Genomic DNA, 25,241 nt, shown 5'->3' on the forward strand with positions numbered 1-25,241 from the left:
ACAATATTCTATCATAATTCTTATTACAAACCAATATTGATTATATACAGTATATATATATATATGCACACATATATATACACACACACTACATGCATATAGTACATATAACACTGTATTGAAACAAATGGATATAATGTACTTGAGTTGTTTTTTGAAACAATTCTGATTCAGATAATTTGAATGACAGTACAATCAAAGTTGTTTGAACAGAATTACTTACATTCATCAGTTTCTACTATGGAAGGTATAGGAGCCTTGATTGATTTGGCCACAATGGTCTTTGTTGTATCAAAGTCATCCATATAGCCAATGTCTTTCATTTTGTTAGTTTTGCCAGGGCACCAAGTAACTCTTCGTTTTCTTTTGGCCTAAATTGTAAACAAGCAAAATGACTACATAGAATACAGATAAGCAGAATGTTTTCAAGTTTTTATAAGTAATTTTATTATTGTGATTCCCACTAAGCAAAACTCAGCACCTTAAAATCAATGGTGATATTGCAAATGAGACAGGCCTTTTTCCTCTAATATCTTCACAATGGTTATTGTCCTAATACTTGATGGAATTGCCATTTAAGCTTTACTTTTGAGATACTTTTATGTTTCTTATTTAAGATATATCAATTGGAAGAGGATCAGTTTGAATTATTCTTAGCTATGCTTGTAGTACCAAGAAACTGGCAACAAATTTCCAATAAGTTGGTCAAAATGGCCCTGTGTGTTTTGTAGGAAGACACTTCTGGGCACAACCAGGACTACAAGCTGTGAGAGGGGCAAGATAATGTGTGTGGGAGACATGCACAATGTCATTTTTGTCCTAGTGCCACACAAATCTATAACAGGAGTCCTATTAGCACCTCTCATTACCCCAATGTCACATCAGAAGAAAGCATTGCCAATCTCTGCTCTAACAAACTGGGGACAAAAGATTTGGCCTCTTTTTAATCTAAAGCTATGCCACTAATCAGCTCATTCACTTACTGGGAGGGTTTGTTTACCTGAGATTCCAACATCTACATCAGTGGTGTTACACTCAAAGGAAAATGGATTGACTTAGAAATGGACAAATTAACATTTTCAAGGCTGTACTATATTTTTGTTTATTTTGTTAAACATTTCCCAATTACATGTTAATCTGGTTAGAGCCAGCTTGACCTATACTCTCTGGCAGAGTACAGAGGGCTGGCACCGAAGTGAGGGTATTCGGGTTCTGTGAGCACAAACAAGTCCCTGAACTTCCCAGATCTGGACCAAAAAGAAAAGGAAACAATGTGCTGAGCTTCTTGAACACTCTATAGGTGCATTATATGAACCAAGAAAATTTCACATAGAGAGTAGGGAAGTATATCTATCTATCTATATATCTACATATCTATATCTATATCTATATCTACATAAATGAAATACATTACATAATGTGTATTTGTATATTACATATACTATATTATTTATATAAACTCCATGCAAATATGTGAGCATATTTACATATTTAAAGCATATAATCATATATCTATATAATACAAACCATGAAATTATTTAAATTTATAAATAATAACATATAATCATACCAAAACAAAAGGTATCATAAATATTATAATCATATCATGAAGATAACTATATCAATATAACTGCATTAGATAGAATATAATTATATCAAAATGAAGCATTAATATAACACTACATCAAGATTATATAATAAGATACAGTAATCATTTAAATTTTACCTTCAGATCTTGCTGTAATGTGACAGAAGAGGAGGTCACCAACATTTGTGTTAAATTATGAATTTTGTCATTTTGAACTTTTTGAAGCAAGTCTTTCTCCTCCAAAAGTTGAGCTAACTGATCTTTCTCCATTGCTTGGACACGAGTCTCTGAAGAAACCTAAGGGTTGGAATTATTGTATATTACAATTTTGATTGTTATATTTTTAGTAAGACTACATTAGAAGACTAAGAAGTAATTCAGAAGGATGAGTTACGTATAAATTAAAAACACTACAAGAACACATTTTACACATTTCAGTCCTTCAAATCAAAGAAAAATTATAATAATAATTTCCTAAAGAATTTAGTAAAAATATACAATATTGTCCCTAAAATTCCAGTGTCATTAATAATTACCTAGCATGTCTGGGTAAAGAGACAATACAATTTAAGCAATTTTGATGAATGAGACCCTCTAGGACACAAACAACAGACACAACAGGAATAGAACCATAATAATTATGTTTTATTTATAGGTACAAAATAAGAATATCAATGGAGAGGACCAGTAATTAACAATGAATAACATCAAAGGACCAAAGAACAACAAAAAATTTATGGTGTCATTATTTATCCACAAATTCACAAAATATAAATAACCAGAGTGACTAGTTATCTTAAAGGATGGAAATTTGATCTCATGAACATATCACTGAGTCTTCATGGGATGGGACACTTGCCTGGAAGCTAACTCTTGAAGGGCATACCTTAACCTAAAAGTAAAAGATTAGATGAAAAGGTAGTGGAGTAATACTATACCTCAATAAGATACATACATGTAGGAAAATTCAGGAATCCAAGGGAAGAAACATGGAGAGCAAATGAGTGAGGATAAACAGAGGGAGAAACAGAATATTGTCAGTAGATTAAACTATAGATCACCTAGCTAGAAGGTGACATCAGATGAAATCATTTTGGAAACACATTATAAACCTGGCACAAAGGGGCTTAAATTATACAGATAACTACTGATACTCTTTTTCTGCCCAAAACAAAGCAGTAGATGAAATGAGGGGCAGAAACCACTGGCTTAAAATTTTCTAGTGCAAGCCAGACCAATCCATAGCTATGGAAAAATTTCAAGAATAAAAGTGTAAGATATAGATTATGCTGATGAACAGGACAAAGGAGTTAATACTACTAGGTGACTACAGTGAGAATCAATCTACAAATTCAGATTTTGAAAAGATACATATAGTAGATGGAAGTAAATACCTATAATCAGGATAAGGACAAAAGAATAGTCCAGTTCTTTATAGCACAGCGATAGGAGTATAAAACAAGGTCAAAGAAGGGTCTACCATGGAAGAGTCTCCTGACAGAATTTTGGTTTTATATAGCCTATTCTAAACTCTGTTCTTGGTCATAAGTAAAATAGGCCAGATCATCATACATGAGTTTATGTATGACTATTTTAATGAATAATAACTAGGAGGATTTTGACGGTTTTTCTGGCAAATTTTTGGGCCAAGCTAGTACTATAAATGTGTGTGGCTTCCCATACGAATAAGCAATAAGCTGTATTCATGGGCTGGTAAGTAATTTTAAAAGGAGTAATGTAGGGTTGAGAACAAGGTCTAGGTCAAGTGATCTGGACTTGGAACAACCTTGTCAGAATGTTGTCCCCTAAAATTGGAACACTAATGCATTCTTGGTGGAGTTGTGAAATGATCCAACCGTTTTGGAGGGCAATTTGGAACTATGCCCAAAGGGCTATAAAAATGTGCATACCCTTTTACCCAACTTCTAGGTTGTAATCCAAAGAGATCATAAAAATGGGAAAAGGACTTACATGTACAAAAATATTTATATCTTTTTGTGGCGGCCAAGAATTGGAAATTGAGGGGATGCCCATCAATTGAGGAATGGCTGAACAAGTTGTGGTATATGACTATAATGGAATACTATTGTGCTATAAGAAATGATGAACAGGCTGACTTCAGAAAAACATGGAAAGACTTGTATGGACTGATGCTGAATGAAGTGAGAAGAACCAGGAGAACGTTGTATACAGTAACAGCCACGTTGTGAGATGCCTAACTTTGATAGACTTAGCCCTTCTCAGCAATGCAAGGATCTAAGATATCTCCAAAAGTCTCATGATGTAAAATGCTATCCACATCCAGAGAAAGAACTATGGAGTTTGAATGCAGATTGAAGCATACTATTTGCTATTTTTTTCTTGTTTTGTTGTGTTTCGTCTTTCTAGTGGTTCCTCCTATTGGTTCTAATTCTTCCTTACAACATCACTAATGTGAAAATATGTTTAATAGGAATGTATTTGCATAGCCTATATCAGATTGCGCACCGTCTTACAGAGGGAGGATGGGAGGGAAGGGGAGAAAAATTTTAAAATCCAGAAGCTTATGGAAGTGATTGTTGATAATCAAAATAAATTAAGAAAAAAAAAGAAAAAAAAAGAATTTTGTCCCTTGATATGTCAGACTTAAGTGATATGTTTAGACTATGCAATGGTTGGCTCGTAAGAAGGGGTAAGGAGTTGTGTCAAATAAACTTTTGAGTTCAATTCAATTCATTAAACAACATGATACATCAAGAGATTTGTGACCTCACTGACAAGAGCATTCTCTCCAATGGTGCCAATAAAAATCCACCCACGCATTCTTGTGATTCTTGTTTATGTCTTCTCATCAATCTTCCCCAGAAATTCCCCAAAGGTACTGAGGGCCCTTATCTGGATTTCTTGACATTGAATAGGCACCAATGAAACCAATGGGTGGTCCATAAGTTATCCCTCTATGTCATGACCCAACTAAGCCATCTCTTATATGTCCTTATAGACCTACCTATCTGATCTACTGCAATAGCCTCCTAAAATATTTTCCTGGATTCAATTTTTCTTCTTCTAATCTGTCCTTTATACCATTTTTGGCATAATCTTTCTTGGTAATAAATCCATTGATGGCATTGACAGTAAATATAGTTAAGTAATTAATAAATGCTTATTCAGTGAATGCCTTATTGGCTGCTCAAAAATCTTTAGTGGTGGGGCAGCTACACGATGTCGTGGATAGAGAACCAGCCCTGGCGTCAAGAGGACTGAGTTCAAATCGGGCCTCGACACTTGACACTTACTAGCTGTGTGAATTTGGACAAGTCACTTAACCCCAATGCCTAGCCAAAAAAAAAAATTTTTAGTGGTTCTGCTCCTTTTCATTTCTGTTGCTGTTCAGTCATTTCAGTGGTGTCCAACTCTTCATGACTTCATTTGGGGTTTTCTTGGCAAAGACACTGGAGTGGTTTGCCATTGCCTTCTCCAGCTCATTTTTTACTGAGGCAAACAGAGTTAAATGACTTGCCCTGGGTCACATAGTCAGTAAGTGTCTGAGGCTCGATTTGAACTCAGGATGATGAGGCTGATTTGACTTCCGGCCCAGCACTCTATCCACTGTGCCATCTATATGCCTCTTTACCTACTTAATGAAGCTTAAATTCTTTGACACCGTCTTCCAGTATCTGACATCAGCCTACCTTAGCAGTTTCATACTATTATCTCTATTGTCAGGCAATCTATATTCCAGCAAAACTGGATAACTTCCTGTCCCTAAAAGACTGCTTGACATCCATGCTTTTGCTCAGAGTTCCATATATCTTCAATGTCCATATTCAATCATCACATCCTCCAGGAAGCATTCCTCAATGCCCCTCTTCCTGAATAGGGGCCTCCCCTTCTCAGATCTCACACAATATTTTGTTTACCAATTATAAACTAATTGTTTACTAATTACAACATTAATGATATCTGTGTTACCATTTTATCCCCCACTAGACAATAAGCTCCATTAGAGCAGTAATCATGTCTTATCCCTACTTTTTCCTCTTCAGAAGAAATTAATACAGTGATCTGTACACAGGGGAACGAAATCATTTTTAAAATAAATGAATGTTGAATATATTCATGAAACAAAACACAACAAGAATTAGTATGTTTATGTTACATACTGCTGCTGCTTTGTTAACAGGAGAGAAAGAGATTAAAAAACAAAACACACCAAAGTCCAGTAAAAAGATGCAGTAAATAAGTATTTCAGGCCCATTTTCCTGTGGTAACCACCCATCTCCTTGGTTAGAAGGTTAGAAGATCTTAAATCAGTATACACAAAGAACTAAGCCATTTGCAAATGAAAAATAAAATAAATTTTCAAAATTGTATCTCTTACGGGAAATAAATCTCTAAAAGGAAATACATCTAATACATTGTTGTAAACTTATTTTATTGACTTTTTTAAAGCGTATTTCATTATTGTCATACTGGATCAAGCTTCTTTCTGTACTAACTATCCTACATGGTTCACATACCTCCTCTAGTTGTTTTTTCAAATCTATTATTTCCTTCCGATATCTTTTCAAGAGAGCCTCATCATCCAATACCTCATTAACATGAGGTGTATTTTTCATATATTTAGCAGTGCTGGCAAACTGAAGGTAGGAAAAAAAAGAACATTAACAATTACAATCATTTAATTAAATCCACAGGGAAAAAATGAATCAGTAATTATATATTCTGATCAATTCAATCCTGTAACTGTAACCTGTACCAACTGTCAATAATTTTCTAGAACATCAAATGTTAATTTCAAGATGGGTATGACAAAATTCAATTGACAGAAGTTTCTACTTTGTTTGGGCACCTCAGGAAACTTCCATAACCATTTCAATTTCTGTTGTCTTATACCAAGGAAAGAGCAGACCTTCACACAGCTGTCCTTTTATTGCTGCTAAAGTACCTAGGCCAAATCTCATCCTAGAAATAATCACTGCAGCATATAAATATAGGAATTCTAAATAAACACAGTATTGGCACGAATGGAACAGGTATAAAAGCCACCATATCCCACACAGACATAGCTAATAATCCATTAATCAATGTGAGGGATACATTGATGAAAAGTGAAATGCCAAGTTACTTGACTTCAGCAATTGTGATAATCAAATGTCCAAGATTCTTCTCCCAAACCTGCCCCTTTCAACCAGGCTAATCCTCTTGACTGCCTCTTATCTCAGTTTGAAACTTTGGCATCATCTCTCTCTCCCTTTCCTATGCACACTGAATCAGCTCCCAACAACCAATAATTCCACCTCAAATCCAAATGCTTCCTTTCCTTTCTCACTCCTATTACTTCTCCATGAAGGAGCCAGGCAGCACATTCAGATACCAACAGTTTGCAAGCAACAAGGAGTGAATTACCATCATAATTTTCTAAGAAGTCAAGGTGATATCAATAGCTTTTGACAATCAATGATGTGAAAAATATATGATGAAAATGATCTTTACTGACATACCATAACCAGAGTCAAGTTTCATTTTGTATCCACAAACCTTCATAAGTACTGTCACAAATATGCAGTATCCTGGCACATCTTCACATTTACTTTGCATGTGATAGAACTATAGCGCGAATCAAGTGAATTCCCTTTGATTATCATCATGTGGCTCTATTCCTTTCCATCCCCTCTTCAGTTTTTCAGCTAGAATACAGCTTTCAATTCCTCACCATATATTCTCTTCTTAACTCTTTGAAACATGGCTGTTCCCCTCACCACCTCTACTAAAACTGTCAATGAAGCCTTTTCCCTCAGTAGGCAGACTCCTCAACCTCCCTACTATGTCTAACACTGTTAGCCAAGGAAGGGATGGCCTTCTGCTTCCTTGGCTTCCAGGACACTCTACAATCCTGACACCCTTCTCTCTGGATGGCTCCTTTTCTCTTCCACTGTCATGCAAGTACTCCCTAGTTTTATACCTACCATTCTTATTGCTTATCCTTTGATTCCTCTGTACCACATACACACATTTTATGCTTTACACAAACTGGTCTATTCATTGAATCCTGAACATACTGCATGCTTTGCTACCTCAGCTGATCCTATTTTTTTCTCCTTGAATTTTTTCCACACCATTTTGATCAGTAAGGCCCAACCAAAAATAGCAACTCTTCTCCAAAGAATAAGTTCACCTTCACCATAACACCTAAAAGTGATACCTCAATCGTTTAGTACTCATGTGCCCAGGTATTGCATTACTTTCTAGTTTTCTGAGCATGCCTTATATTCCCCACTGGAGAAGAGCCCAGACTATGTCTTAGAAATCTTTGTATTTGGGGCAGCTAGGTGGTGCAGCGGATAGAGCTCCAGCCTTGGAGTCAGGAGGACCTGAGTTCAAATCTGGCCTCACACACTTGACACATAACTAGCTGTGTGACCCTAGGCAAGTCACTTAACACTGACTGCCTCACCAAAAAAAAAAAAAAAAGAAATCTTTGTATTCCATGCTGTTTCTAGTCACATCAAGTCTAGAGTATAAACTCCCTCAGCATTTGTTGAGCAATATTTAATGGAAAGCATGTTAACTTGATTGAGGTGAATTTTTTACTCTAACAATGAACCCAACTCTCAATTTCCATCAGCAGCTCTGTTTGGTTTAGACTCCACAGAACATGATGCCAACATGCCACTCAGATCTGGACAGTTCCCCACTCATCCCCCACTACTGCTCCCACTTTCTTTTGTGTCTTGTCTTCACCTGTTAGTTTAGAAGCTCCCTGAAGGCAGAGACTTTCTTTTTCTGATTTGTTTCCTCAGTGCTTAGCATGGTGCCTGGCACATAGTAGGTGCTTTAAAAATGTTGATTGAATTGAACTGTTTAATCTCAGTAGTATTTATCTTCCTAAAAAAGACTTCCAGTAGTAATTTTGTGTTTTACAAAGTAAAAAAAAAATATCTACTTACTTGGAGAGTACTAAGTGTTTCATCAAAAGACACTGGAGTGATAGTGCAGATAATAAGTGTTTTTGCATTTCCTCCCAAAGAATTCTGGAGAATTCGAGTCAATTTGCTATCTCGATAGTTTATGAAACCTCTTGCGATGAAGTATGGTGTGGGGAGAAAAAAATTAGTAACTTTTACATGTTCAATGAAAGAGCACTTATTAAAATAAAGATTGCTCCTTAAGCATTAATATAACCACATGGTAAGCTTAAGAACCATCTTTATCTTTACAATGTTATATCATATGTCACACAACTAGGAAAGTTATCTCTATTTTTATTAATATCCTACAAGCAACATGAGTAGGCTAAAATCATTACTACTTTATAACCTGATAACTTGGGGCACGAAGTTCAGTCATATACACAAGAAACTAAGTTCATTAAGTCATAAGACTTACATTTGAGTGGTATTTAAATGTTACCCTTCCACCCCAGTCAGATGCTTAGACATCCATAAGTATATACGTAAGGATATAAGCTTACCCAGCTTGTCCATCACTAAGCTTCTTGATCACTTGCCCCAATATAAACAAGCTCCTATTAATATTGCAGCCTTCTTTGAGTCGAACTCCTACAGTTAGAAAAAAATGTGTGTGTATATACGTATACACTTACTAGCTGGGGGATTGTGGGCAAGTCACTCAACCTTTGCTTCCTCAGTTTCACAGTTGTAAAATGGGGAAAATAATAGTACCTTTTTCAGGATTATTGTGAGGATCAAATGAGATATTATTTGTTAAGTATTTTGCAAACATTAAATTGTTATATAGATGCTAGCTACTATTATTATTCATCTTCATTATTACTGCTACAGTAAGAAGTAGTCATCTTCACAGCAGTCTTTTTGTTCATGTTCAACATGAACCTTACAAGATGAATCTAATAAAACATTTACTACTCATTGGTAGAATATGAAACCCAATCTTGCCAACTCTTTCTTTGTCTTTTTGAGGACCACCTGGGAAATATTCTTCCATTCAGTTGTAACTTCCTTTGTTTTTGTTTTTATTTATTTTGAGAATTCAACATGGAGAGATGATTCAGTCTCTTGATGATTCAGTTAATATTTATAGATAGTTTGACAATAGTATAATTCTTGGCTTCTTCCTACTGCTCACCACCATCATGGTGGATGAATGAATCTGCCCAGGATTGCAGGCTGTTTCTCCTCCCTTTGTTCATGGGTTGCCACAGACAACTTCCTAGTGATAAGCGTCTCTGTGGTCAGCTTGGTCTTCAGGGAGCAGACTCAGTCTGGGGTCAGGAACATCCTATTATACCTTTCTACGATAGCAGATCTTGCAACAGTTTATGATTTGCTTTTTCAAGTATAGAGTCCCTACTTCCAAAACACAATGAGGCATCAGAGAAGGATTCTGTGGAGGTTCACCTCTGATGCTTCATTGTAGCATTATGATGACCCTGACAATGGCTTCTCAAGGAACTGTGATAAGATCCTTCAAAAGAAAACACATCTTACTGTCAGAATTCGTAAAGGAAAGAAACCCACATTAATGTCAAAAATGTTGGAAGGCCTTTCAGAAGACCATATAACTTAGAGCAGGGTTGTCAAACTGTGGCCCTCATTATGGCCCACATGGCTTCCAAGTGCAATCTGAACCAAACTAAAATATAATTGGGAAATATTTAACAAAAAAAAATAAAACACCTGAGAACACAGATACTGTTAACGTGTGGCTTCCTAAGCCTATATGTGGCCCACAGGGATCTGATGTATAGTTAGGCACACTTTAGTGGGCTTGAGGCTGACTTAGAGAACATGAGCAAACTCACACTGGAAAGAAACATCATAAAAACATAACACAAAAATATTTCATGGATTTTTTTTTACCTTCGGATCCTGTCTGACTGGCTCTTTCACTGCCTGCAAGATCAACCAGATTCTGCAAATGCAATGGAAAATAAAGTAAATTAAATTTTGAGGAAAGTTAAAAATCTTTTAAATATGAAAAATAAAATAAACTTCACCAACTAATTCCTACAGTATAACCATCTCTCTCTCTCTCTCTCCTATTTTATTTTGGATAAGTCATCTCAAGCCCAGGTGAGGTCAGGAAAACTGGGTCTCCTGGCTCAAAGGATTCGGCTCAGATTCCCTTTTTTCACAATGGCCAAAACAGACTCATCTCTCATACCTAACACAGCACTAGAGACACACCCTGCATTCAATGCATACATTAGATACACAGTAAGCATATCCAGTATATGTTTATCCACAATCCAATATCTGTAATATCCATATAAGTAATATTTGCCTTTAAACTGTATTTGTTACAAGCAGACATCTGTAAACTTTTAAAAAACCTAGACACATTTCAATTCTGACTGGTATCCAACAAAAGACAAACCCACAATGTTATGTTTTTCAAATTCTAGTTTAGTTTCAATTAGACAGCAGAAGAGTTCATTGCTGGAAATTCTTGAGCAGAGATTGTCATCTCTGTTGAAAACTAAGTAACATTAGACAAACAATAGCCTGTGAGATGGATCAAAAGGGAAGAGGGAAGAGACTGGAGAAAAAGGCAGCCAACTAATAGACTGTTGCAGTCAAAGAGTGTGAGATGATGAATGCCTCAGGGAGCAGCTATGGCAATGAGGACACACAGCATTTTGTAAGTAATTGGAGACAGAGAACAAGGGAATCCAAGAAGATCTGGGCTCTATGACAGAGAATGAGGAGGCTACTCTCAGTGTTCGGGAAGTTGGGCTCAGAAGAGCTGAGCTTGGTTTTAGACATGCTGAGTTGGGAATATCCGAGAAGAAATGCCCAAGAGGCAACTGGAGATGGGAAATTGGGGGATGTGGTAGTTATTAGCAGTAAGTAGAGTAGTGGAAGTTCTGGGAGGAGACTGATCTACCATCCTAGGGAAAAAATAGAGAAACAAAATGGTGGCGGGGTATGGAGGGGAGAGAGAAGCCCATGCTTAAGGAAAGACAAAGAGAAAGAAACAGATAAATAAAACAAACAGCAATGTATGATGAGAGGCTAGCATTGGAAAAAACAGAGAAGCGTTTCAATAATCATCTGCTGTGAAGTAATGAACTGCCAAAAGGGTTTAAATAGAAGCTGGATCATCTGTCATTGATGCTACAGAAATAAGTCCTACAACTGGGTGGGAGGTTATGCTAGGTAACCTCAACCTTTCTATCCAATTCAGTTCACTCCAAATATCTGAGCATCTACTAAGAAATGATCCTTGGCCTCGAGCTTACCACTTATAAGTGGGAATAAGATACATCTATAAATTCTGACTCGCCCAAGGTCACACACATCTTCTAAGTGTTTGAGGTTGGATCTCAGATTCAAGTCTTCCTGACTCCATGCCCAGCACTCAATCCACTGCACCACTGGCTGCCTCTAATTTGGATTACTGAAAATCCAGAGACGTTGGGAGGCAGAACTGACAAGATTTGGCATTTGATTGGATATGGGGTGAGGCAGAGTTGGGAGTTAAGGATGATTTCACACTATAAATTCAAGTGATTAGAAAGATGTTGGTGGAATCTCTGCATAAGAAAATGCATTGGGGTATGGGTCTATCTTTTGTGGGGCTTCCTAAGTGCTTACAAATTATTCTTTAAATGCAATTTAAAAAACTATAGATAAGATCAATGTTTCTCAACTGTGGTGTTTCTGAAAGGTAGTTGGAAACTTTAAGAAGTTCAGGGATCCATAGCCTGGATTTGGGGTGGATCATATTCAGACCTAGCTCTAAGACAAAGGTTAGAAAATGACATCTGTCTTCAGCATCCTTCCAACTTCCTTTCCAATGTTCCTTGTTTCCCTCCCCACTACCATTCATATTATTCTGCCTGCAATTCTTAAGAGCTGGCAACCAATTAATTAATTAATTAATTATAAGATGTCAGCTGATAAGAGCTTAAGGTATGATCCTTTCCTAACCACATTTGTGACTTAAAAGGGAACTCAGAGACAAAATAATGAAGCTACAAAGGTACAGGTGATGAGAGTATTGATATTTAAGGAAGTAGATCAAGGAGTTATATTCGTACAGTATTTTTCTATGAAATTTCACCTATTATTCAAATGTCACTGACACAGTAAATTCATATGCAAAGTTATCTTTTTTTAAAAAATTTAGCCACATTTATAATGAAGAGAATTGTGAGAGAAAAAAGTTAATTCTACTGCTTTGCCTTGTATGGAAAAGTATCGTTTTCAAGAGGGACTTACCAAATGAGACACCATGACAGCTCCATCACAGTTAGAAGGGTCTCCCTTTTCTCTACTTTCCAATATCTAGGTAGAAAAGGTAAGTTGCAGGAAAATCAATGTACTCTTAATCAGAAAGTTGAAAAAAAAAAAAAAGAAAGGAAAGGACTACCTACCATTCTGAAAATTGTATGGGAACGACTACTTCTCTGATTCATTTTTGTTTTTCCATAGTGCCTGCTTCCTGCAAAATTATTCATATTTCAACTGAAAGTAATGAAGTCACAGAAATACTCCACTAAATTTATTTCACGTAAAAAGTTGTATAAAACACTGAACTTATAAAAAAACACATTGTAAAGAGATTGACTTCATTGAAAATTTTTTAAAGAATATAGCGAGAAGTCTTACTCTCTCCTTTCTTGATCCACTGCAGAGCCAGCTCTGGGGTGGAGACCACCTCTTCTGTGAGATCAGCTACATACACATTTCTCTGTAACAAATTTGAATCATAGGGAGATTAACTGGAGAGGTGTAATTCTGAAATCCTCCAATGAAAAAGGAGAGGAAAATAATTACATTAGTCATATGAAATTCATTGAAATGGAAAGTAAACAGTTGCATTGTAAAACGATGGGATAGGATAGATAGCAAAGGTGAAAAGGAATTACTGTACCAGACTATGACCCAAACCTGACTAAATACATCAAGCTATGAAATCCCAATATGATGTTCTCATCTCTAAGTCTTCTAACCAAATGCTAACACTTCCAGTATTTCATAAATTTTTAAGGGATTCTTTTTCAGAGAGCCAAAAAATAGTGACACATGAAATAAAGGGGAATGTTAAAGGCTGAAAAATATAACTGCAAGTCACTTACGTTGAAATCTTCCCGAATTTCTAAAGGTTTCATTTTCCTGGTGTCACAGAGTAAATCTGTTATGGTTTCATTATAAATTTCCATGTAAGATACACGTAAAAGAAATTCCCTTTCAGGAATCTAGAAGGGAAAAAAAAAAGTTTAGAAAATGCTATCAGAAAGCATCCAGAGAAGAGAATCTAATACTGACTGTTCCTGGGCATTCATGAGGATAAGACAGGCCATTTTCTACAAAAGGCTAGGGGCTATTCATTTACAACTTTTATACATTAGAGAAACATTACATTTATAATTACATTACATTTATAATTTTATTTAAAAGGGAGTAAAGAAGGTATATTGTGAAATAAGTGAATAGCTGCACAATCATCTAATGATCATTTCTATGGTGTACATCCGTGTACCACTTGTTAAAGGGCTCCCCGAATTTGTTTTCTTGAGTTGCCCTATTGTCCAGAGATGAAGCTAATTAACAGTGATCTTTGGTGACTGAGCTCTCTATTAAACTCTCAGTGCCCTTGAAGCCAAGTCGGCTAAAATCCTGGCTCTGCACAGCCTAACCCAGGCTGAGTGCCTGTTTGCGCAGCTGGGACCCTTGCAGACAAGCAGATCATCCTATCTTCACAGTCTAGCATTTCCCAAGGGAAAAGAACGCTGCTTTTGCCATCCTCCTTGTTCCCCTTCCTTTCCTCTGCCTTTTTCCCTCTCCTTTGTGAGAGAATTAGTCCTTTCCCTCCCCACTGCTTAATTCCTCCTCCCATGTCACTCCTATTTGGAAAGGGACTGCCTATCTGAAACGTTCCCCATAAATATCCACAGCTCTGCCCTTGGGGCTGAATTCTTTAGTATAAGGAGTTCCCACATGCATGTGCCTTTCTCTTTTAATAAATCAGATTATTACCCTTATCCCACAGAGTTTTAATATTGGTTAGCAGACTTCACAATTTAAAATCAGCTTTCATATACATTATTTTATTTGGTCTTTATAATGCATGAAATTCAAGTGTTATCATCCCCATTATACAGTTGAGGAATCAGGTTTATTCTGCTGAAGTGACTTGGCCAAGATTACACAGCTCTTGCATGCCACTGTCCCCACCCACCCATTCGTTCCTTACATTTTATTTTGCATTTATGGAGGCAGGCATGGCACAGCGGATAGACAACCATCCTCAACGTCAGGAAGACCTGTGTTCAAGCACCACCTTTGATATATCCTGGCCGTGAGACCCTGGGCCAATCACTTAATGTTTTAGTGCGTCAGGAACCTAAGACTACAAGATAAAATCCCTATCTGCTGCTCTCTCTACTGCTGATGGCTCCTCCCAGGCCTGTGCTAGTAAATGTTTAACAACTGGCTCTCCAAAAAAAAAAGTATGCATACACATTTCTTACAAATTTTACTGATAGAAAGGATATGTAGCAAACAACTCAAAACTAGTAAGATATCTAATACTCTTTATCATAAATTCCATACAGTCATTAAATGCTTTTGTTGATTTTTGCTGACCTCTTGTTCAGGAAGGGACAGGGAAGAAAAGAAAAATGTGAATCTATGCTCTTTCTGCTCTGGGTCAGCACTGACATAAGACAGCTATAACTGAAATATATTGTGATATAGTTTTTTCTGTTCAGTAAAGAGTGATGATTATTATCCTCTTAACACTATCTATATCCTTGATCTGCTGCTAATTTAACTAGGTTACTTACCTCCTTAATCTTTATGAAAATATCATTAATTGCTTTGGGTATTACACCCAAACCATCTGCGGAACCCATCATTGTATAGGTTTTTCCTGAAGCAGTCTGTCCATAGGCAAATATGGTACCTGGGAAAAGGAACAAAAAAACCTCATCTAAATGTCCAAGGCTCAAAACACTCACTTAAGAAGTAATTATTAAATAACCAAAGGCACTCACAAAGTTTGGACGGCATACACCAAAACCTTACCATTATAGCCCTGTATGGCAGAACGTATAATTGGTACTGCCATTTCTTCATATACCTTTTCCGTAGTTTCATTGGAATGAAACACACGATCTAAAGAGAAGTAGACAAGAGTTAGTATACCAGATGCTTCCCTGTAAGTCAACAATGCTTACAAAAGTGATGTCAAACTCAAAAAGAAATGGAGACCACTGCACTGTACATAGGGAACAGGTAGGCATCACGTTGACTTAATTAAAATGTAATAATATCTCTGTTACTGTATTTTTATTTTGTTAAATATTTCCAATCACATCTTACTTTGGATAGGGAGTGTTGTAGGCCATGTATTTGACACTCCCGGGTTATAACATTATAGGACACCTGAAGAAGTAGAATATTAAAGTCTCAAAAGTAGAATTTAATGCCATAACTAAAACACGATCATGGAATCAAAGATATGTAAGCTGGGAGAGATGTTGGACATTAAGTCTACGCTCTTATGTCATAGGGAAGGAGAACGATTTGCCCGAGATCATACAGGAAGTCAGAGGCAGAACCAGGAATCAAACTCCGGTCCTACCGTGTGAAATCTACTCCTCTTTTCCTTTACACACGAGCTCACTAGTGTGGTCTGTGGATCACCCGATTAATTCCCTAGGTGCAAGTGACTAGAAAACCATTCAACTTAATAAACACTTACGGAGCGCCTATTTTGTACCAGACAAGAGGCTGGTAATATTACAGATTGTTCAAATAATTTAGTTATAACAGTTTTGCAAATGCTTCGATTTTCTGTAAACTGTACCACCTTCAGATAATTCTAAAGTTATGGAGGGTCCACATTGCTAATTTGTCATGATTGAACCCTACAAATGGATCTGGGAGGCACAGTGGTTAAAGCTCTGGGCCTGAAGTCAGGAAGATCTGAATCCAAATCCAGCCTCAGACACTTATTAGCTGTGTGACCCTGGGCAGGTCATTTAATCTGTCTGACTCAGTCTCCTTAACTGAAAGGAGAAAAGAGGATGACGGAATCCTCATAAAATAGGAAAATAATAGCACCTACCTCCTAGGTTATTGTGAGGATTCAATAAAATAATAATTGTAAAGCACTTATCATGTTGCCCAGCACATAGTAAGCTCTATATAATTATTAGCTATTATTATCCTTGACTTCTTTTGTTATATACTACTCTTGATTAGCAGCTTTAATGGAAGGCAGTGGTGTCAAGTACAACACAGAAACAGAGGCCACTAAACCATACATGGGCAGTGAGATGGTACAGTGGATAGAGCACCAGGCCTGGAGTCAGGAAGGCCTGAGTTCAAATGTGGCCTCAAACACTTACTAGATGTGTGACCCTGGGTAAGTCACTTAACCTTGTTTGCCTCAGTTTCCTCATCAGTAAAATAAGCTAGAGAAGGAAATGACAAAGCATTCCAGCGCCTTTACCAAGAAAACCCCATATGAGGTCAAGGAAAATCAGATGACAGCAAACCATACACAAGGATCCCTGGTGGCTACAAATTGCCTTAGAAAACCATGCCCGTTATATATTTCTATTTTAAAAAATTAACATAGTAACATATCAAAATCAGATAGGAACTACACTTGAATCTGGTTCAAGACACACTTGGTAATGTTGAGGGCCCACATGTTTCACACCTCTGATGTAAGATACATAGTTGCAGACAAGCTTGAAGGGGCACAGTGGATTAAATAGTGGATCTGGAATCCAGAAGACCTGACTTCAAATTCTATCTCAGATATTTCCAGGCTGGGAGACCCTAGACAAGTCATTTCACCTCCCAGCTTTATTCTCCTCATCTGAAAAGTGAAGATACTAATTGTACCTACCAACTGAGATGATATGTAAACCTTCAATGTCTATAGAATTGTGAGCTATTATTAATACTTTTAAAGTCTCATGGAAATGTACAGAAATCCTCAAACTTCCCCTGTAATTCTGGATCACTGACTGGTAAAGGGAAATCAACAGTAACCAATAATCCTCTTAGCAAATAATTAATGAATGAAGATTTATTAATTTTTCATGGATCTGATCCCTTAAAACACAATGTGGAATGACTCACTTTACTTGCTTCAACATAATCACCTTTAAAAAGGGCCAACTCCTCTCAACTTGTCAACTCATGATATTTCTCCTATGTACCCCCTTCTCTCCTCTGACAAGGCTACCATCTTGGTGCAGGCCCTCACTGCCTCACATCTGGACTATGGCAACAGTCTTCTGGTTGGTCTCTGGTTGCCACAAGCTTATTCCCACTACAATTTATATTCCATTCAGCTGTCAAATTAATCTTTCTAAAGTGTAGGTCTGACCATATCATGCCTTACTTTTTCACTCAATAAGCTTCAGAGGCAGAGTTTCACTTCCAGGATCAAATATAACAAACTGTTTGGCATTCAAAACCCTTCGTAACCTGCCTCTCCCAAGCCTGACCTTTAGGCCTTCATCCCATATACTCTGGGATCCAGTGAACCTGGCCTCCTTGCTGTCTCTCCCACAAGACACTGACTCCAGCCACATTCAGCTTGTTTCTCATGCCTGGAATGCTCTTACTCCACATCTTTACTTTCTGGCTTCCTTCAGATTCGGCTATAATTCAATTCTACCTGCAAAGAGAAGTCTAACTGGATTTCTCTTAATGATAGAGACTTTGTTCTGTTGAGGAAGGCTCTTTGATTTGTTTTGTTTTTTCCTTTATTTTTGAAGGTAATCAGGGTTAAGTCACTTGCCCAGGGTCACACAGCTAATACGTGTCTGAGGCTACATTTGAACTCAGGTCCTCCTGACTTCAGGGCCAGGGTTCTATCCATTGTACCACCTACCTGCCCCTAGGAAGGCTCTTTGAATGATAATATACAATCTGAATCTCAATGGTTGGACTTTAGTTTTACTGTCCAATTTGTGACATAAATAGTAAGATCATATCTGTGACCTATATAAAAAAAAGCAATCCAACTATGTTCCAGGTGCTTTGCTGACACTGAGGGATCCCTGTTTTTTGGGAGGCTTTTGCAAAGTGAAAGCAAAAACAAAATTTACAGAAACTTTGGTATGATATCCAACTAAGCCACATGATCCCCAGATAATTCACTGATGAAACCGATGGACAATCAAACAAATTTGCCAATGTTTCCATATGGGTCTGTTTTCATTATGAATTCCAGGGAACTATTTGAACCCAAACACTTCAGTGTCAAATGTGCTGCATGAGTAAGTTCAAAGAACATCTAAAAAGATAAAGAGAAAAAGAGTAGCCTGGACCAAACCAAGTACACATGCTGAAAGTAACACAGTTTGGAAAACACGAAAAGATTCCTTTTATGAGATATCTGAGGGAAAGGGAAGATACCATAAGAATGGAAAAATTCTCAGGTTATGATGACTCCAGTTTTGCCATTTACTATCTCTCTGGGCTTTATTTTCCTTAGATGGATTAGATGCCTTCTAAGGTCTCTTCCAGTTATCAATCCATCATCCTATAATCCTTTTATTCAAGGCTATGACACCCTACAGTGGATATTCTAAAACTTCTTCCCTGCTCGTAGAAGATTTGACCTCTGAAGTTGAGGCCATCCATCTTTCCCTCCCCTCCACAGCTCACACAGTTCTAGAACTTCACCCATCTTCTCCTCCTTTGCTTCAGTTTCAATCAGCTATATTTATTTAACATTTACTACGTGCCAGGCGTGGCGGAAGGAAGTAAGAGATATTGCAAAGACAGAAACTGCAAGATGTGGCAACTTATTGGATATACATGGGGGGGGGCACCGATTTAGGAGAAATCCAGTATACTGCTGAAGTTATGACCCTGGGAGAGTAGAAGGATGGTGGTGTCTTTGGGGGAGGTTTGGAAGAGGTGAAGGTTTGGGGAAAGATAATGACTACAGTTTGGGAAATGTTGAGTTTAAGATGTCTCTGAAACATCCAGTTTCAAATGGCCAACAGGCAGTTGGTGATCAGGGACCAAAAGTCCAGGAAAAGATTGAGCCATACATGACATAGCTGTCATGGAGTCATCTGCATACAGGTCAAACCACAGGAGCTGGTGAGGTTACTAAGAGAGAAGGTATGGAGGGAGAAGGTGAACCAGGACTGAGTGATGCCATGGAAGAGCCAGAGACAATCAAGTATGCAGGAGAAGAGGGTGGTTAACAGTGTCAAATGAAGCAAACAGGTCAAGAAGGATTAGGACTGAGAAAAGATCATCCCGCCAACTAAGAGATCATTGCTAGCCATAGTGAGAGCAGTTTTCCTTGAAAGCCCCAACTGAGGGATATGAGTGGATTTGTAGCGGACCCACTCAGGCCAATTTAATCACTTTCTCCAGAAGTATGTAAAAGAATGGACACAAAAGTAGAAGTCAAATGGTAGAAGACATGCTAAACGTCAGCTTTACTCACAGAACAACAACAGTATACAAGTATTTCAAATCAAAGTTTCTTACTCAACTCTTAAGGCCACAACTAAGTCACACCAGGCAGATTAACATTTACACATTTCCTGTTTGCAGTGAACTAAAATACAGAAATCTTGGGAATCTGTTCTTTAATGCCCAATCCAGCATTCACATGTGTTATCACATGTCAGTGTTTTTTAAAGCTAAACAAATGGACCCTTAGAAATTCCTTAAAAATCTTACCAAAACTAACACTAATACATTGTTGGTGGAGTTGTGAAATGATCCAACCATTTTGGAGAACAATTTGGAACTATGCCCAAAGGGCTATAAAAATGGGCATACCCTTTGATCCAGCAATAGCACTTCTAGGACTATATCCCAAAGAGACCAAACAAATGGGAAAAGGACCCACATGTACAAAAATATTCATAGCAGCTCTTTTTGTGGTGGCAAAGAATTGGAAATTGAGGGGATGCCCATCCATTGGGGAATGGCTGAGCAAGTTGTGGTATATGAATGTAATGGAATACTATTGTGCTATAAGAAATGATGAACAGGCTGACTTCAGAAAAACCTGGAAAGACTTATATGGTCTGATGCTGAGTGAAGTGAGCAGAACCAAGAGGACTTTGTACACAATAACAGCCACATTATGCAATGACTAAGATTGTTAAACTGAACCCTTCTCGGCATTACGAGGATCTAAGACATCTCCAGAGGCCTCGGGATGGAAAATGCTGTCCACATCCAAAGAAAGAACTATGGAAGTTGAATTGTTATCACTTATTTTTACCTTCTGTTGAGTTTTGTTTCATCTTTCTGATGGTTCCTTCTATTGGTTTTAATTTTTACTTACAACTGAAAATATGTTTAATGGGTATGTAAATGTAAAGCCTATATCAGATTGTGTGCTGTCTTGGGGAGGGTGGTGGGGAGGAAAAGGGAGAAAAATTTTCAACTCAAAAGCATATGGAAGTGATTGTTGATAAATCAAAATAAATTAATAAAAAAAAAGACTGAAAAAAAAAATCTTACCAAAACTAAAGGATCTTGTTCCATCAATCTGAGAAATCAGTCTGTCTTCAGTCTTCCAGTGAAGTTGTGCAGCATCACCAAGGTCTTGTTCTCTAAAATAAAAAGTCCTCATTTATTACAATTATTTCCATCTCAGTGCACATTCCCATAGTGCTTTAAGGTCTACAAAGGACCTTAGGGGTTAAGGGACTTGCCCAGGGTCACATAGTAAGCGTCAAGTGTCTGACACTCTTTACTCATTACCAGCCATTACCAGCCAACACCTGCCACTCTGCCCTTTCCCTTTGTTGTATAAGCTTCCAAACTTTGTTTCTGGGATGGCATGGGCCCCTCAGGACTGTTGACCCCAGCCAAAGTTGTCATTAGGACTATCCCCTCACGCCCCCACATGTATTGTGAAGATAGAAACAGCAAGATACAGCAACTTATTGGATATATATGGGGGGGGGGACCGCCAAGTTAGGAGGAATCCAGTATATTGCTGAATTTATGAGCCTAGGAGAGTAGAAGGATGGTGGTGTCTTTGACAGAAATAGGGAAGTTTGGAAGAGGTGAAGGTTTGGGAAAAGATAATGACTATCATTTGGGAAATCTCCCCTGCCACACACACACACACACACACACACACACACTCACACACACACATATTCTGCCCTTGATCACCTTGTGGCCTGGGGACAGGAGGGAGAGGGCTCTTTGCTCTCCTCCATGCAATGAGTAGCATGGAATAAGCAGGATGGGTTTTGACAGAGAAATTACTACTTGATTTCCCCCTTAACATCCACCCCTTTTTTAACTTCGATATTTCTGTCAAAGTTACCACCATTCTTCCAGCCACCCAGGGTCAAAAATAAATTCTGTGGCTTTGTATCATTCTCAGTTCTTCACTCTCACTCATTCCATACACCCAAGGAATGGCCAAATATTTTCACTTCTTTGTCACTACCTTAATTTGGGTCCTTATCTCTTTTTCTTTGACTTCTTTCTTTTTTAGCCAAATTCCAGAACCCTGAGGTTAAGGAGAAAATATTGCAAGTCACCCAAAAGAAACAATTTGAATATGGTAGAGCCATAGTGAGGGTAACGCAAGATTTAGCAGCTTAGAATAAGATATTCTAGAGGGCAAAGGAGCTAGAATTACAACCAAGAATTATCTACTCAGCAAAACTGAGCATAATGCTTCATTAGGAAAAAAAATGGACATTAAATAAAAGAAGAAGACTTTCAAGCATCCCTGAGGGCAGCAAGGTGATATAGTGGAAAAAGGGCCAGGCCTGGAGTCAGAAAGACTCATCTTCCTGAGTTCAAGTCTGGCCTCAGACACTTCCTAGTTGTATGTCCTTAAGCATGTCACTTAATCCTGTTTGCCTCAGTTCCTCATCTGTAAAATGAGTTGAAGAAGGAAATGGCAAACCACTGCAGTGGTTTCTTTGCCAATAAAATCCAAAATGGAGCATGAAGAGCTGGATATGACTAAGAAATGACTGAACAACAAAAAAGCATTCCTGATAAAAAGACCAGAGCTGAATAGAAAATCTGACTTTCAAATACAAGACTCAAGAGAAGAGAAAGGTAAACAGGACAGAGAAATCATAAGGAATTCAATAAGGTTAAACGATTTACATTCTGACATGGAAAGATGATGCTTGTAACTCTTAAGAACTTTATTATCACAGCACTTAGAAAGAGTATGCTAGACAGAGAGTGTATATGAATTGATTATGATGGGATGATATCCAAAAAAATAATATTGAGAGGTGAGAAAGCAGGGGAAGGGAGAGGTAGAATAGGGTAAATTACCTCACATGAAAGAGGCACTAAAGAGTTTTTACAGTGGACAGGAAGATGGAGGGTGGTGATGGGCAATGCTTGAATCCTACTCTCATCAGAATTGGCTTAAAGAGGGAATAACTTAGTTGGGTATAGAAATCTATCCTACCCTACAGGGAATGAGAAGGGGAAGGGAGAAAAGAAGAGGGGCCTGGGAAGGGAACTAATAAAAGTGAGGGCAGACTGGAGGAGGTGGTAAAAAAAAAATACAATTAAGAGGTGAGAAAGCAAGATGCACTTGGGAGAAGGAAGAAGGGAGAATGGGGTAAATTATCTCACATTATCTCCATCACAGTGGAGAGGAAGATGGAAGTTGGTGGAGGGCAATGCTTGAATCCTACTATCATCAGAATTGGTTCAAAGAGGACATAACATACATACTCAATTATCTATCTTATCCTATAGGGAATTAGGAGGGGGAAAAGAAGTGGGGGGAGACTGATAAAAGTGAGGGCAGACTGGGAGAGGTGGTGATAAGAAGCAAAACATTTTTGAGGTGGGACATGGTGAAGAGGAAGGAAGAGAGAGAAGAGAGAGAGAGAGAGAGAGAGAGAGACAGAGACAGAGAGAGTGTACAGGGTTAAAAAAAAGGACGGAAGGAAATACAGAGCAATTGTAACTGTGAACTTGAATGGGATGAACTCATAAAACAGAAGAGGACTGCAGAATGGATTAGAAACTAGAATTCAACAATATGCTGTTTACAAGAAACACACTTGAAACAGGTACACCCAGAGTAAAAGGGCTGAAGCAGAATCTATTATGCTTCAAGTACTCATGGCTTGGCTGCTAACTGTGTAATAACTTTAAGTCACCTTTCTTCCTCTGGGCCTCTGTAAAATTAGGAGATTGACCTTGATCATTAGGATGAAAGTCTGTGTGTATAAAGAATCTAGATCTGAAGACTAACTTAGGCACTCAACATCTGTGTGACATCGGGCTGCTCATGGGACTGCAGGATAATTTCAGAGCTGGAAGGGATCTCAAAGACCCTACAAGTCCAGAGCCACAGATTTTCCTTCTCTTGCTTTTCTCTTCAGTAAAACATGGAGGAGTGCTGGATTAGATGGTTAGTAAAGATCCTTCTAACTTTACCTGTGATGCTATGATCTCTAAGGCAGCCGGGTGGTACAGGGGATAGATCAAGTACTGGGCATGGAGTCAGGAAGACTCTTCTTCCTGAGTTCAGATCTGACCTCCCACACTTACTAGCTCTGTGACACTGGGCAAGTCACTCACTTAATGCTGTTTGCCTCAGTTTCCTCATCTGGAAAATGGGCTGGAGAAGGAAAAGGAGCAAAGCACTCCAATAACTCTGCCAAGAAAAACTCAAATGGGTTCACCAAGAGTCAGACAGGACTGAAAGCGACTGAACAGCAAAATGATCTCTAAAATTCCTTAGCGAAGCCATGTAGTGGAGCTCTATCCACTCCCTTAGCCTCAGTTTGCTCATCTGTAAAATGAGAATAAGAACGGTACCTACTCCACAAGGTAGTCGTGGGGGGTATCAAATGGGACACTCCATATTGACTTTTATGAGAAGCTTGGAGAGGAAAGCCAACAAGCATTCATTGTGTGCCAGACACTCTGAGACAGGCTTGGGGATACAAAGAATGGCAAGAAAGCCAAACCCAAGTCCCTACCCTTAATGAGCTCACGGTCTAACGGGGTAGGGGACAGACAACACGCAAACAACTGTGCACACAAGATGCGGGCAGGGTAAACTGGAGGGGTGTCCGAGAGAAGGCATTGGCATGAGCGGGAGGGGAAAGAGAAAGGGTCGGAGAGAAGCTAAGAAGCAGACGAGGTAAGACGGAGCGGCCACTACCCACACGCTAAGCTCCCCTACAGGGTGAATGTGAAAGCCAGGGGCGCAGACACCGATTCTGCCCCCGGTCCCACCCCTGCTCCGGGGACCCTGATCTCTAGCAGGCCCACCTGCTGATGAGAGGCCGCACTCGAACGCAGACAGTGACGGCGCCTTCGTCCGCCATACCGCCGACGACGGGAGACAGGAATTGAACTGACTAGAACTACCGGCTGCCAACGCGTTTGAAATTTCCGCGACGGCTCCCCTGATTGGCCCAGGCGCCTCCTGACGTCACCGGAGCCGCGCGGGCCAATGTATTCCCGGGGCCGAAGGGGGTGGAGCTAGTAGTGGAACGTCTCATTTTCCCGTGGGACGCGGGGGGGGGGGAGTGGAGCCAGGGGAGTTTTAGATTCTCTAGGGAAAGCAGCAAATCCCGCTGAGCGGCTGCGGGCGGAAGGGGTTGGCTGGTCGCTGGGCTCTGCGCTTTCTCTGCGGGAGAGGGGGATGGAGCCGAGTTTTACGCTCACAGAGCCCTAGAACCGGTTACATGCCAGGATAATTGACCCGTGCT

General features: G+C 38.7%; 1 protein-coding gene across 1 annotated transcript in view; it reads right to left on the reverse strand.

The window, feature by feature from the left end:
- Window positions 1-24,892, reverse strand: part of CENPE (centromere protein E) — an 89,459-nt gene extending 64,567 nt beyond the window's left edge. Inside the window, 14 exon segments of the mRNA XM_078148996.1 lie at window positions 224-371; window positions 1,727-1,885; window positions 6,088-6,207; window positions 8,518-8,647; window positions 9,042-9,129; window positions 10,411-10,462; window positions 12,775-12,840; window positions 12,930-12,997; window positions 13,165-13,246; window positions 13,635-13,754; window positions 15,345-15,463; window positions 15,586-15,675; window positions 21,031-21,122; window positions 24,799-24,892. Of these exon segments, the coding sequence (XP_078005122.1) occupies window positions 224-371; window positions 1,727-1,885; window positions 6,088-6,207; window positions 8,518-8,647; window positions 9,042-9,129; window positions 10,411-10,462; window positions 12,775-12,840; window positions 12,930-12,997; window positions 13,165-13,246; window positions 13,635-13,754; window positions 15,345-15,463; window positions 15,586-15,675; window positions 21,031-21,122; window positions 24,799-24,854 (1,390 nt within the window). The 5' untranslated portion in view covers window positions 24,855-24,892.
- Window positions 24,893-25,241: the final 349 nt, after the last annotated feature.

This window comes from Phascolarctos cinereus, unplaced genomic scaffold, assembly GCF_003287225.1.
Source record: "Phascolarctos cinereus isolate Bilbo 61053 unplaced genomic scaffold, phaCin_HiC Scaffold_9;HRSCAF=440, whole genome shotgun sequence".
Lineage (NCBI taxonomy): Eukaryota > Metazoa > Chordata > Mammalia > Diprotodontia > Phascolarctidae > Phascolarctos > Phascolarctos cinereus.